We start from the raw sequence: 15890 nt of genomic DNA, 5'->3' as shown, positions 1-15890 counted from the left end.
CTTTTTTGATTTAAAAGAAAGACAGGATTTAATCCTAAAGTAAAAACCCAGTTTCAGTTTCAGTCTTTTTACCAGTTGCTGGATATGATTTGTGAAAGAGAGGGATTCATCAATTAGTATCCCAAGATATCTGTAATTTGATACACACTCAATTTTCAAGCCCTGAGAGGAGAGGATTGAGGGCAGATTTTGTGGTTTCGACTTTGTGTTTGAGAACAGCATGACTTTAGTTTTGTCAGCATTTAAAACAAACCACGTTAAAAGCAAGTTGTAACTGGGAGTGGGTGCTGAACTGTAGAGTACAGTGTCATCAGCATAAAAGTGTGATTTCCCATTTGACACATTATGAGCAATGTCATTGATATACAAAATGAATAGGAGTAGCCCCAGGACTGATCCCTGGGGTACACCTTTACTTATAGTGAGCGAGCTAGAGGTGCAGCCCTCCACCTGCACACACTGTGTCCTGTCTGTAAGGTAATTAGCAAACCAACTGACAGTTTTTTGAGACAGTCCAGCTTTAGATAGTCTATGCTTAAGCACAAAGTGGTCCACTGTGTCAAATGCCTTAGCGAGATCAATAAATAGGGCTGCACAATGCTGCTTGTTATCCATAGATTCAATAAAATCATTTAAAACTTTAAGAGCTGCTGTTGTTGTGCTATGCATTTTTCTAAAACCAGATTGAAATTCGGATAAAACATTATTACTATATAAAAAATTCTTTAGTTGATCACTAACAGGATTCCAAAACCTTTGCCAGGACAGACAATTTTGAGATGGGCCTGTAGTTATTTAAAATAGTGGGGTCACCCCCTTTAAGCAGGGGAACAACAAAGGCTGACTTCCAGATACGAGGAATTACCTTTGTGGTTAAGCATAGATTAAAAATGTGAGTTGAAGGAGTGGCAATAAAATTTGCTGCTAACTTTAAAAATTAAGGGTCCGGTTTATCAGGGACTGCAGCTTTAGTTGTAACCAAAAGCTTGAGGGCTTTATGTACCTCAGAAACTGTAAAAGTCTGATTTGATGGATCCTGGCCAACAGACTCTTCTGTAGAAGAACAGTTATGCTGAGGACAGGAGGACTCAAATAAAAACCCAGGGGCTATAAAATGCTCATTAAAACAATCGAGCATTTTGGCCTTGTCTGTAACTTTTCCTTCATTATTCACAATGCATGGGGGAAGCTCCAAGCCTTTATTATCATTTTCTGATAATGATTTAATAATTTTCCAAAATTTTGAGGGGTTGTTCAGATTATCTGATGTTTGGGAAAGAAAATAATCGGCTTTGGCCTTTCTGAAAACCAGCCAGTCAGAGTTCTGTTTAGATTTTCTGGCTTTTGCCCATGCTAGGTTCCGTTTATGCAGGAGATCTGATAAGTCTGGTGTGAACCAAGCATTGTTGCGGCCTTTCACTCTGTACTTTTTTAGTGGAGCATGCTTGTTGATTATACTGTTAAACCCCTCAACTGTAACTGGAGGTAAGTTTTCAGTGTCACTTTGGTTAGGTTCAGGTACCAAAACTACATCTAAAAACATCACGTTCAAACTGCAACAAATATTCTGCTCCCATGAAGGAAGAAATAAAATCTATAAAAATAAAATAAAATCCCCCAGAAAATTTGTTAAGCCCGGTGGTACGGTGGCCCACCAGTGCCCAAGCGTGTTTTTTTGTGTCAGGGGCCTGACCCTGACCATTGACTGATGGCAGGGCCCTATAGGCAACAGAGTCATTAATGGAGTAGTAGAACTTAGAAGGAGTGATGTTAAAAGTTGACTGGAAATTTGAAAATATTATCATTATCATGTGTTATTAGAAGACATTTATGTAACACCAGGTCTTACAGCTTGCACTCTTGAAATGCTGTTCAACCAACCACAAAAATAAATAAACAATAAAAAATATTATTTAGATAAATAATATCAACTGTCTGCACTAAAAACTAAAAAACAACTGCCTGGTGTCTCCTTATTTTTTTCCTCAGAGATTTTTACAATCTGGAGTCACGTAAACGTGACCACGCGTCTTTTTCCAGTCAGTCGTCATGGAAACGTGACAATCACGGATCTACCAAAGATACTCTGTAATCTACTGTTTGGACCAGAGAAAACAAACGTGTGTAAACGCGAACTGTACGAGCTGAAAAATGAAACACTGGGTCATTTTCACATCTGGTGAAAGCACCTCGGCTCACAGAAGTCCAGAGCTCTGATGCTGCAGGGGACGACGTGCTAACAGCTAACAGCTACTGGCCGCTGCAGCAGCTGGCTGAGCCTCTAGAGCCACGGCTGGGCTCACGTTAACGGCTACGAGATCGACGTCGACTTCCTGCGTTCCTCTCGGTCAGCTGGCGAAGCAGCGGTCTGATGAGCATGATGTCCGTGACATGTCCCGTTCTGCGCGACGAAGTTGTGACGTTGTCAGGTGATGAAAAAGACACCTGATCACGTGTCGATGGAGTGCCGGGGGGGGGGCAAGTAAGGCTTATAATACACTGGGGGAAACCCTGCTTGTGCGCAAAGTAATTCCACACAGCTGACATGATAAAATCGCTAGGCTGTCACTCACGACGTTCTGTTTATACATGCTGCAGTGGCTGCCGGTTTACGGCACGCCACGCAACAGCACGTCGCACATTGTGCAACAGCACTTCGGACGTCGCGCAACTGCTGTTGCTGAGGCGATAGTGTCTTACGGCATGTCGTGGAAAGTGAAGTTGAGCATTTGGGATTAGGTATCGGATCGGACGGGCTATAGTTGTTTTTTTTCGATGGTCGATCCTGAAATTTTGACCAATATCGGACCAATACCGACCTAGTTTCTTCCTGGAGTTTTTGGATGAAGATGAAGAGAGAGTTAGTTACAGCTGACCAGTTTGGTGTGTACAAGGCAACAGAGGTCTGTGTACTTCAGCAAGAGTCTGGTGTTGGTGGAATTTGACTGAAGCTGAGCAATACAGACATACTGTACAAACATGTTGCTTAACAACTGCACACCACTTCCTCATGATAGAGTGACAGACCGGTTTTGCTGCATGTATATATTTGATTAAAAGACAAGGCTGGCATACATATCCCGGCTGCAGTGGAGAGCAGACCAAGGTAAGCTCTTAATCTTACCCATTAAAAGACTTAAATTTAATACTATTTTTTACATTTTCAACAGGATACTTTTGACATTTCTACTTTCTGGAGAATGCATTATCTGTGTGAATCGAGTAAGCGTAACATATTAATGTCAGGAAAGTAACACAGCACACATTGCTTTCCACAAGACCTGCTTTTGGGGAGAGCTATAATTAACACCAAAGTTGTACCAAAATTACTGAGGATGAGGATAGATACGCATGATACACAGGTGGAAACACCCCAAAGCTCATTTAATGACAAAACTTCAATTCAACCTTCTCCACCTACCATAGAGTCAGGGGCGGTTACTCATATGGGCAATATGGGCATTTGTGGAGGGGCGGCATTAGCACCCGCAAAAAAAATAAAAAATAAATAAATTTTAGTTTGTATTAATTTCATGCAGTATAATCCATATAACGAGCGTCAATTGTGCCCGAGTGGAAAAGGTCCATAAAACTACCCTAATATTCTTCCATACTTCTCATCCGCTGCAATCCAAATGTCCTGAAGATGTGACATCCAGAGTTTACTCAAAACGACGTCATTTAGTACATTTTTCTAGCCTAGAAATTTTTTTTTTGATATCTCCAGTTTTATCCAACGGGAGGCCCCGGTGAGAACAGTGAGGAAGCGCTACCTTACCCCCGAAGTGGCTGCAAATTTTATTGAAATTTTACACAACAGCACTGCCGACATTTTACCTGCACCCTGCGATTTTATTGTTGATAATTTTAACAGTAAACTGAGGTCAGCCCTAGACACAGTGGCTCCCATTTCCACAAAAACAATATCAATCAAACCTACATCACCCTGGATAAACACTGAAATAAAACAACTGAAAAGAAATTGCAGGAGCGCAGAGAGAAAATGGAGGCAGACAAAGCTAACAGTTCATTTTGAAATATTCCGGGACATACTCAAAACCTACAATAAATCAGTAAAACAGGCAAGAACTTCCCACTTCTCACGACTCATCTCAGACAAAAAGAACAACCATAAATTTCTCTTTTCCACTATTTCTCGTTTAATTAATACTGATTTTAAGAAATCGTCCACAGTTCCAACAGTCGATCTATGTGAAGACTTTGCAGACCACTTCAGAGGTAAAATCATTGACATTAGATCCACTCTTTTAGAACAGAAGAATGCTGCTTTTAACAGACCTGAACCATCGCTTTTATCTGTGGAGACAATGGAGCATTTTGTCCTGGTTGATGCAGAAACGCTCGGTAGAGTTTTCTCCCGAGCTAACCCAACAACCTGCCTTTTAGACCCAATTCCCACATCACTTTTAAAACAATTTTATGCGTTCTTTGAGTTTGAACTTTTAAATATTGTGAATTGCTCTCTCCAGACGGGTGTCTTCCCCACTGCCTTTAAAACAGCAGTGGTGAAGCCCCTTCTGAAGAAGAGCAATTTGGATCCTGACATTTTTGCCAACTACCGACCTGTGTCCAACCTACCCTTTTTAAGTAAAATTGTAGAAAAACTAGTTTTTATCCAATTAAATGATTTTTTAAAGACCAACAATATTTTAGAACAGTGTCAATCTGGTTTTAGGACGAACCACAGTACCGAGACAGCCCTCGTGAAGATTGTGAATGATCTCAGGTGTAACATGGACTCTCAGAAACTCTCTGTCCTGGTTCTACTGGATCTAAGTGCTGCTTTTGATACAGTAGATCACCACATCTTATTAAACAGACTTAGCCACCTAGTGGGCCTCTCTGGTACTGTTCTTAACTGGTTTTATTCCTACCTCACAGATCGTCACTTTCTTGTAAATATGGATACATGTTCCTCAGGAACGCATAAACTTGAATGTGGGGTGCCCCAAGGATCAATTTTAGGTCCAATACTTTTTAATTTATATATGCTACCCCTTGGGGACGTCATCAGGAGGCACGGCATCAATTTTCACAGCTACGCTGATGATACACAGCTTCACATTGCCGTCTCTCCTGATGACTCGGGACCTATTGATTCCCTTTTAAACTGTATTCTTGATATAAAGTCATGGATGGCAGAAAACTTCTTACAGCTCAACCAGGACAAAACAGAGGTTTTAATTATTGGTCCTGAAGGCAAAAGAGAGAAACTTTTACCAAAATTAAATGCTTTTAAACATTCACAATGCGTAAAAAACTTGGGCGTTCTTTTCGACTCTGAGCTTAATTTTATTCCACACATTAGAAACTCTACAAAGATTGGTTTTTACCATCTCAAAAATATAGTCAGAGTCCGCCCGTTTCTCTCTCTGGCCAGCACAGAGGTGCTAATGCATGCTTTTATCTCCAGCCGATTAGATTACTGTAATGCCCTGCTCTCTGGTCTTCCAAAAAAGAGCCTTTCACACCTTCAACTGCTCCAGAACTCAGCTGCACGTGTGCTGACGAAGACCAGAAAGCGGGCCCACATTACACCCGTTTTAGAATCGCTGCATTGGCTCCCTGTGCGCTTCAGGATCGACTTTAAGGTTCTTTTATTAGTTTTCAAGTGTCTTAACGGCCTTGGCCCTTCTTATCTGTCTGACCTGCTTTTACCGTATCTGCCCTCCCGGACCCTGAGGTCCTCCGGTACTGGTCTTTTATCTGTTCCCAAGGTTAGAACCAAAACCTTTGGTGAAGCCTCATTTTATCATTACGGCCCTCGCTTGTGGAACAGCCTGCCGGAGGGCCTCAGGGCCGCGGAGTCTGTTGATGCTTTTAAACGTAGGCTCAAGACTCATCTTTTTAATCTAGCTTTTAACTGAGCTCCCTTTTATCATTGTTATTTTAGTTTAATTTAACTCATTTTACTCCATTTTATTTATTTTATTTATTTACTTTTAGTATTACTCATTTATTGTCTTTTATTTTCCTCTCAAAAGTTTTATTATTTATTTTTTATTTATGTATTTATTTATATTTTCATGTATCTATTTTAATACTGCATTTATGGGTTTAACATTCATTTATGTTGTTTTAGGACGCTCTTCCATCTCTTTTAATAGTTTATAGGTTCTTAGTTTCCAGCTCCATTGTTCTCCTCATGGGGGCCCTCCACTCCGGGAGCTCTGTCTGGCCTGCCTGCGGGGGTGCCATCCTGGGGATAGTCCGGGCCTGGATAGTCAGGGAGTCCTGCCCCAGGGCTTTATGGCCGTGGTAGGGGCCCCTGGCTGTCTGGGTCGGGATGGTCTCTGTGGCGGCGCCCCCCCTGTGGTCGTGGCCTTGGGGGGCTCTCGGTGGGGATGGCTCCAACAGGTTGGCGTTTCCTCACCTGGTCTATCGGTGCTCAGCCATACTACATTTTATTTTGTATATATGTGTGTGTGTGTGTGTGTGTGTGTGTGTACGTGTGCGTGAGTGTGTGCGCATGTGTGTGTGTGCGCATATGCGTGTGTATCTGTGTCACATGAATGGGGATGTTATGCGGGGTTTGTTTCATTTTTCTTTTCTTTTAATGTACAGCACTTTGGGCTGCATTTTAACATGTATGAAAGGTGCTATATAAATAAAGTTGATTTGATTTGATTTGATTAAACAGTCAGTATGCTACATTTGCCTGGAGGCGCGCTCACGCGAGTCTCCCTCACAGCGTTGCCCTACAGAAGCCGCGCCAGACAAGATGAACGAGACTCGCGATAGATACACACCAGTATTTACATCCTACTGTGAGTGTCAAAGCTTCAAATCACTAGTGCAGGCAGATCCCTCTTGTGTTTTTGTGTCGCTCGGTCGCTCAAAGCAGTTGCCGTATTTCATTTCTTTTCTCTGAAAACATTGGCAAGTGTTGTGTTGTTTACCAATCAGGTAGCCTATGTGTGTTGTTGTGTGTTGTTAAGCAAGCCCCGGCTCGCCATTTTCTTGGATTTTAAAACCAAAATGTGGCGGCATATTGCTGGCGTGAAGAGGCCGGCTGTAACAGACCAACAAAAGGAGGACGATTAAAAATTTTTTTTAAAAAGACGTTTTAATACGAAGTGGAAAGTAAGCATGGATGGCAAGGTTCGCGACTGGCTGGTCTACGACGTCACAACAGAAGAAATGCACTGTCAGGATGTATGGCTCGGAGAAAGCGAAATCAAACCAGAGAGGGGGGGGGGGTTGTCTGCTCCTCCTCTTTTGAGGACTCAGCGCCCTCAGTCTATGCTCTGTGACAGGGTTTTTCAATCATTGCTTGACCTTGACATTACAGTCTAATACGGTTTCTGTTAATTATTACGATTGTTATTGTTGTTGTTTATCTAAATGTTATTTAGTCAAAATGGTCAAAATATTAAACTCTTGTCTTGAAAAGCAACATGAACTCAATATGTACAAACTTAAAGAGTCTTTTCATATAAATGTAATGTTAACAGTTAATCTAAAATTCAAAAAAATGTCAAACTTGGATATGTAATGACACTACAGTGACAAAGAAACAGTGACTAATGGATTACAGTTGGGTGTTAACTAAATAAATGAGACCATCAGTGAGATGATTGGCTGTTTGTATTTCTGTTATTTTCTATCCTAAATGCCTGCTACACCAGGTCAGATACAGCTGTAAGTCATTATGTAGGTCTAGTCATTAATGAGATTAAAGGGTCGAATATAATACTCCTGCTACGTAATACGTAATCCGACTCCATAACCACTGAGACCCCTCAAGCCTTTGCAGTTCTCCGTCGTGGTGCCGGTTACGCAATGCAATTTCCCGCCCGATGTCTTTAAGGAGGTTCTCGTATTTTCTAATTTCTTCGGCTAGGCGTTCTTCGATCGGATTCATTCTCGTCTTAATTTCGAACCGGTCAAACTCTTTCAAAAGTAATTCCGGAAATTGTGTTTTTAGAGGACCAATCGCAGCCCTTGCCGTCTCCGTTTCCCCTCAACAGAGTGACGGACGTTTAAAAAATATTTTTTATGCGCCCGGGGAGTCCTTAGAGGGTCTCCGACAGGCTCTCCGGCGACGGAGAGGGCTCTCCGTGTCCATGTACAGCACTTTGCGCAGTAGTATAAATTAGGCTTAAGTTGGTTAATAACTCGACAGCACTTTAAAGCTCTGGTCTACGATCTGAGAAAGATTTGAAAAAAGCATCCCCCCAACACACACACCCCTCCCCTCAGAGCTTGTATCGCTCTCCCCTCGGAGCCTCCCGAGACACACCCCCTCCCGCAACAAGAGCAACAAGCCGGCCGGCAGAAACCAAATATAACGCCAGCTTTGAATGCGGAGTAATGATGTTGGATTCACAGGTAAAGTTATTACAATGCACGTTAAACTCACGTAAATCTTGTAAGTCATTACAATGTCCACAGCTGAGCTCCACAGCCAAGCTAGCGTAACGTCATTAGCATGTTACAGCTACGTTACGCTACAGCTACGTAATAAGTTACTATTTATCAACAGCTAAGTTGGCCACTTCTAAAAATTATTGAGGGCCAAGAGACTAACAGATGCTGCCGTCTGCTTTAATCACAACGATCGCTTCCACATTGTGGCTGAAAATTAAACCTTCATGAGCCTCGGACCAGCTGTGTCCCAGCTGTAGTCTGAGTAGCACCAGACCGCGACACAAACGTGCCCGTATACCGTAATCTCTTGGTTATGACAGATAAGACACACAAATACACACATCGTAGCGCGTTTATGATAATCCATCATATTGATTTAGCAGAAGCTTCGTTGAAAACAAATGGACAAGACCGGGAGGAGGGTTAGCAAAACAGTTGAGTAGTGACCGGGCGAGAGGTTGTTATGGAGAAAAAAATCTGGACAAATAAAGTAAAAAATCCGGAAATAAATTCGAAACCCCTCCGCTTCACGTTGGGGTTTCATTCATCCCTTCATTCATCTTACTTGCTGCTTCATTTAGCTGCCACGAGCAAATAAATAGGCTGATTTGTGTAAACATGATAGCAATGTTAGCTTGTTGCTAGCTTACAATGCTAAAATAGAGGCTGACGTCTCCGTCGAACAAATAAACAAGTGTTGACAATACTGCAGAGACAGAAATTGTCTCGACACCGTCTAATAACACAGAAACAAACTATCGGCAGCTTTCACAGTCATAAACCAGCATCGGCATGAAAGTTATCTGTGTCACAACATCCACAATAAAGACGAAAGATTACCTGTTCAACAGAAACTCGGCTGTATCAGCAACGCTTTTCAGGTCCATATCTTCGGGCCTTTCGCCACCGTTCAAATGATGACCCAATGTTTACTCTGGTTTGAGCCCTCTTTGTTTCACATCTCCGCTTTTTGTCTTTTCAGTGACAGACTTTCTTTCTTTGTCTCTTTGTCAGTGGGGCAAGCAGAGGCAGCTGAACTGCTCAGGGCAAAACAAACCTCTTGTCCGCTTGTAGTTTCAAAAGAGGAAGTGGGTCGGGACCAAACGTGAGCAGGAGAGTGAGCGAGGGGATTGGATGGGAAAATTGATCCAATTGGTCAATTTCTTTTCAGTTTTACAGGCGCTAGAGGGAATGGATTTATTTGGTTCCTTTTACTTTTCACATTGTGTAGGTCGTACTATTGGGCCATAACCACCATCTAAATGATGTTAATAATAATGACAAATCTTTCAAATCGTAGACCATAGTGTGTATTCTGTACAAGTTCAAGAAGCATTTTCTGAGTCGTTCACCTTTATTTTAGGCACAAAAAATGTTGGCTGGTAAAAAACCACTGTGGCAAAAAAAGTTAACTTCAGGCCCTGCTGGCATGTGTTCAATCTTTCATGTATTTTTATGTGTTGAGGGCAAAAGCTTGTAACTGAGAGCTCCTATTACCTCTAAGTGTGAGGTAATGATACAGAATCAAACAACATAAAATAAAAAAATTTAAAAAAATTTAAAAAAATAAAAAACGACCAGATTTTTTATCTGAAAGAACATTTTATTGTAGTTATGGCTCTATTCTAATTATCTGTTTACCCCCTGCTTTTTAATGTGTTTCTTTCTACAAATGTCTCTTGTTTTTCTAAGAGTCACTCCATATCGACTGTCACTTGGGTGACTTATACTTGCGTCTCCTCTGCTCCATGTTGGACTGTTTCGGTGTGTGACCAGATGCTTATAATGAAGCAAATGGCAGTCGAAATTACATTTGGTAGAGTTAACTAAGTATTCAGTATGGTCAAGTGAAGTGTATTTGTATGGAGTCCAGCATATTGTTTGAATTGTTGTAAGAGCAGCGCTGTGTTTTTACACTATGCCAGAAACAACAGCAGTGCGATGCTAAACTGAACCACATCCTATGTAAATGATGACACAGTTAACTGCCTTATCAAAAGTTCTTTCTACAATTAATGGATCTATTCTCTCTCCAAAGGTGAGCCATGTCGTCCTCACCATGCCAGTGGACAACTCTACGCCCATTTGTCTTCAGCAGCATCATGGTGTTGTGTTTCGTCACTCTTTTCTTTGAATATAACAACTTTGAGATGAAGTTCCCTAGTTTCCCTAACATTTTTGTAGACAGAGGCCGTCAATCCTGTCCTCCAGTTGTGTGTGTAGCTGGAGAATCAAACTGTTCCACAAAGCTGCACCACAATCACACCCAGGAGATCCAGGCTGCAGCAGTGGACACTGAGCCTGACACCATCGTATTGATCTGGATGTGGCCGTTTGGTCACAAGTTTGATCTGACTTGCAGCGATTTCAACATCAAAAAATGCCACTTGACTGATGACAAGACCCTTTACGACAAAGCCCACGGGGTTCTCATCCACCACTGGGACATTGATGGAAATATGGAAAACTTGCCAAAAAAGCCACGTCCATGGTTTCAGAAATGGGTGTGGTTCAATATGGAGTCGCCTGAAAACGCAGGTCTAATCCACGGGATTAATAACATATTTAACCTGACATGCAACTATCGACTTGATTCAAATATTCCTGTGCCCTATGGGCGCCTGGAGCCTGTGACACCTGAAGATGAAAGGTTCAAATTGCCAGTAAAGGACAAGTTGGTCTGTTGGATTGTGAGCCACTGGAACGAACAGTTTAGGAGAGTTCAGTTCTACAATGAAATGAAAGAACACATCAAGATTCACACTTATGGAAAGGCATTTGACCATGAACTAAGTTACAAAGAGTATACAAATGTAGTTTCTAGTTGTAAATTCTACCTCTCCTTTGAAAACTCAGTTTACAAAGACTACATCACAGAGAAGGTATACAAGCCAATGATCCTCAGTACTGTACCAGTAGTTCTGGGCCATTCAAGACAAAGCTATGAGGACCACATCCCAGGAGATTCTTTCATTCATGTCGATGACTTTTCCACTCCAAAGGAGCTGGCAGACAGGCTACTGTACCTCGACACCAACAACTCTGAGTACATGCGATACTTTGATTGGACCAAGAGGTATAAAGTGCAAGGGGCTAAGCTTGGCAGGACACATGCTTGCGAAACCTGTAGGTACCTACAGCATTACAAAGGGTATCAAGCCTTTCATGATCTTAATAAATGGTTCTGGGGCTAGCAGAACTCAAACAACAAAAAGAAGCATTTTGCTCAGTTTTCTACACACAAAACCGAATGCCATGGGAATCATTTTAAAGATGTTATGATCAATCACAATCAAAAATCTACATGTTGTACCTTGGATTGACTTCTTTACCTAAATCGTCAAAATACAGAAGTTGAAGGAGATGCTTGGCCACTGTCATTGTTTGGTCTCAATACAAGTAGATGTGTTATCGTACAACTCTGGGAGTCGGTAAACGGCCACGACTAGTGATTATTATAGTGATTATTATCCTCTCCTCCATTGCAGTTCATGAATATGCAGACATCAGCAACATTAAAGTCACGACGTCAGTGCGAATGTCAATGCTGATAGGCCTCTGTCACACAGTGTCATGCGCAAAAGTTCAATATGCTATTTTAACTTGAAATGGGAACCTTTCCTGTCATAGAAACTTAAGGATCCATCCACTCCATGAAGACATTTGAATGTAGGCGGTGATTCTCTTTTTTCTTTCTTTTAAATGATTACCTCACAGGATGTTTGATGTATTGTAAAGGAGTTTATTCTGATCCATCGAACACACGATCAAATACCTTGGAAGAGTATAGAGGTCTGGCTGTGAAAATGCGCACTTGTGTTTGTGAAATGTTCTCTGTGAACAACAGCTGCCAAAGTTTGTTCAGGGAGGGTGGCTGAGGGGAATTTTCGAAATATATACTGTATTGGTTTTCTGAATAAATGACGGGTAATGTAATGGATTATGTGACCTATACTGTAGCAAGGGGATTCTACATATTGTAGCTTTGATTTACTTATTCGGTGAAGGAGATAATGCAGCCAACTGTGATGTTCCTAAAATGTAACAGAAAGTCTGCAGTGAATGTAACCTTGGATTCTGTGGTTGTGGTTTGTAGTTGCACATATCCTTAATTATTTTCTCTGTTGTTGTTATTTCAGGTACTGTAATTTACAACAATGTTCTTTGTCATACAATGTTGTGTCAGAGAATTGATTTTTATGTACTTTTCCATGGCTGCTGCAACCTTTAATAAAATGGAGGTGGATGGAATTTCGTTGCCATTGATCAAAGTGTTGAAGCATTATTTCAAAGCTCGTCTGCATGGATAGATGTAACTGGAGGTAAGTTTTCAGTGTCACTTTGGTTAGGTTCAGGTACCAAAACTACAAGGCTAACTTTAGGCAGAAAAAAACTCCCAATTTGGTTAGGTTTAGACACCAAAACTATGTGGTTAGGTTGAAGCCACAAACTAATTGGTTGGTGTAGGCGACAAAGCTATCTTGTTTGTTTTTTTGGATTTTTTTTTTTTTTGGTATTTGTTGAGAGGTTTGCATGGAATATGGCCAACGCTCACCACTCAAAGCTCCACTGAACTTTGCTAAACAAGAGAACAAGTAACAAAGAAAGGAAAATGAACACAAACTAAACTGCTTTGAAGAACACTGTTTCCAACTCAGACATTTTGCACTTCATGCTGACAGCAGCCGATGCAACAGCGGTTGCAGACCACACTTGACCACCATCCTGTCCACCATTACTGTCTCTCATGTAGTGTAGAATGTTCTGTGATCTTTACATCCTGTGACGTTTCTGCTGTCACGGGATGCTAATAAGCTAGACCACACAGCCTTACTAGAAGCCCCTTTTCTTTCTTTTTTTTGAAGTTTGGTAAGCCATATATAAAACACTCAGACCAAAGACCCTGGTGTTGATTCTCTGAAAAGCAGACTGCAACAGCCTTGCAATAAAAAGTCTGAAACTCCCTTGGATAAGCTAAACGTTTAACTATTTGATGCTAAATTGCAAAGCTGATAACCAGTTGCTGAACTGACGTTAAATTGTTGAACGGATGCCAATCTGCTATATGGTGAATATTCACAGTTTAACTACTAGATGCTCAACAGAACATTGTCATGTTGATTATTTGATGCTAAAGCTAATAGATTTACCTCAAAATGACTGTGAGTTAAAGCTAACATGATCACTCTGGAATTGCTTCTGAGTTCAAACTAATATGTGACTTGGTTTTTCTGAACCACAACTTCCAAGAGTTTTAAACTGAAATGATGACATCTATGTCTTGTGTTGCACAGATGTCTGCTTAAGTTAGCGTGCTATCCAGCTATCCCTGGCCCATCCTGGTCCAAAGCTCTGAGCTTCAAGTCCTGACTGCTAACTGCACAACTATTCGAGCTAACAGTCTAATAGTCTCATCCAGGGCAACTGCTTTCTGGACAGGACACTGACTGAAACACATTTCTGAACCACGAAAACCAGAGCCGGTTCAGACCTCCATGGGGCCCTAGACAAAATTCTGCTAAGGGGCCTACCTAACTGAACTCAAAAAATGTTCAACAGTCGCATCTGACACCCAGTGCTTCCACTCATCCCAATTGGCTGCATTTGTTTTATTTTCATATACTTCAAATGTAGGTAATTATTTATATTATTATTTATTTTATAATTATTATTTATTTAGCACCATTGTCATAATATTTCATGAGTTTTATTTATTCACTAAGATATCTGCATCTTTATTTGCCTGTGGGCTATCCAAGCAAACAAAATTCAATCTTAGTCAATATTTATCCATTACTTTCCATTTTGTATAAGTGCAGTTGTAACTACACTACAACTAAAATGATAGAAGCCAGCAAGAGGCACACGGAGACCGGGGTTCACCGGGCTCACCGCCCTGTTAATGTAGGTCAAACACGGACTAGTCCCTCCCACTCTCCCACCTGGAGAGGAGAGTTACCTGACTGCTGTTCCCGCAGTTCATTGTCATGTTGTTTCTTCCTCCTTTTTTCATTCCCCCGAGGGATAACTCCGCTTCATCGTGGCGTGCTACACGCTGTCTTGCTAGGCTGATGCGCTGGGAATCTTGGACACGTGCGCGACGGACGGTCACGTTTTTATTTCTTTTTGCCTCTTTTAGTTTGCGGGGCCCTGCGCAACGTGCATAGTGTGCGTATTGGGTGAACCGGTACTGATGAAAACAAACCGGTTTATCCGTAGGTGTGTCTGACTAACGAAAACAGGTTCACAGTGAACATTCCTTTGCTTCCTCAGAACTTCAGGTGATGTGGGTTAAGAGTTGGGCATGTATGAACTGCAGCATAAGTTACACAGTCAAATTTTGTGTTCTCTTTGGATTTTACGGCTTCTCTAACCCTGGTACTGCTGGCCGTTTCCCTTAAGTTTAAAGAAGAAGTATAATCTTAAGAAAGAAAGAAAACACTCAAGAAACAGTCAGGTTTGAGCACAATTTAAATCTATGAGGTTAACCTATTATAATACATTACAACAACATGACGGCCGGGTGGATAACCGTTAGCGACGTTAGCCAGCCACATGCTGACGTTAGGTCGCTATGGCTCTTTTTTTACACTTGGTGCTTGGAAGAGCTACCAAAAATGAAAGTGACTGACGTGTGCAGTCTGGTGAAATGGGGCAGTAAAGCTTCAACCTCATTGCGACAAAGAGATTAATGATGCTGGTGTGATATTTTATTTGATATCATCATGCTTCAGACACTACTTTTAAGTGACCTGCAAGAAAGGAGAGGACTCAGGCAATTTCTTCTAGGGATGGCTCGATACAACTTTTTCATGTCCGATACTGATACCGATATCAATCCGATACCGTCTTTTCTCCTGTTCATGTTAATAATACATATCATTTGTATAGACGTACTTTGCTTAATATGGACATCTAAAAACATCATGTTCAAACTGTGCAACAAATATTCTGCTCCCCTAAAGGAAGAAATAAAATCCAGGGTTTCCCCCAGAAAACTTGTTAAGCCCGGTGGTAGGGTGGCCCACCAGCGGCCCACCGGTGCCCAAGCGTGTTTTTTTGGTGTCAGGGGCCTGACCCTGACCATTGACTGATGGCAGGGCCCTATAGGTAACAGAGTCATTAATGGAGTAGTAGAATTTAGAAGGAGTGATTCCATAAGGCTTTAAGATCAATGTTAAAAGTTGGAAATTTGAAAATATTATCATTATCATGTGTTATTATAAGACGTTTATGTAACACCAGGTCTTACAGATTGCACTCTTGAAATGCTGTTCAACCAAACACAAAAATAAATAAACAATAAAAAATACTATTTAGATAAACTGTCTGCACTAAAAACTAAAAAACAACTGCCTGGTGTCTCCAGAGATTTTTATTGTTTTCCTCAGAGATTTTTACAATCTGGAGTCCCATTGACTTCTCTGTGTGTGTGTGTGTGTGTGTGTGTGTGTGTGTGTGTGTGTGTGTGTGTGTGTGGCACCAGGCATTGTAACCTA

The 15890-nt window shown here is 41.3% G+C and overlaps 1 protein-coding gene across 1 annotated transcript; it reads left to right on the top strand.

The window, feature by feature from the left end:
* The first annotated feature begins 3089 nt into the window (after positions 1 to 3089).
* LOC311252445 (4-galactosyl-N-acetylglucosaminide 3-alpha-L-fucosyltransferase 9-like) lies at positions 3090 to 12344 on the top strand. Its single transcript, XM_084345595.1, has 2 exons — positions 3090 to 3106; positions 10430 to 12344. The coding sequence occupies exon 2, from the start codon at positions 10437 to 10439 to the stop codon at positions 11583 to 11585; it is 1149 nt and encodes a 382-aa protein (XP_084201721.1). The 5' UTR covers positions 3090 to 3106; positions 10430 to 10436; the 3' UTR covers positions 11586 to 12344.
* The last annotated feature ends 3546 nt before the right edge of the window (positions 12345 to 15890 follow it).

This window comes from Pagrus pagrus (genome assembly GCF_965226575.1).
Source record: "Pagrus pagrus genome assembly, chromosome: 23".
NCBI lineage: Eukaryota > Metazoa > Chordata > Actinopteri > Spariformes > Sparidae > Pagrus > Pagrus pagrus.
The sequence above is the reverse complement of the archived record's forward strand: the minus strand, read 5'-3'. Positions and strand labels throughout refer to the sequence as shown.

Excerpts from the sequence above, each read along its gene's own strand:
- LOC311252445 (XM_084345595.1), top strand. The coding sequence starts at position 10,437 with ATGTCGTCCTCACCATGCCAGTGGACAACTCTACGCCCATTTGTCTTC.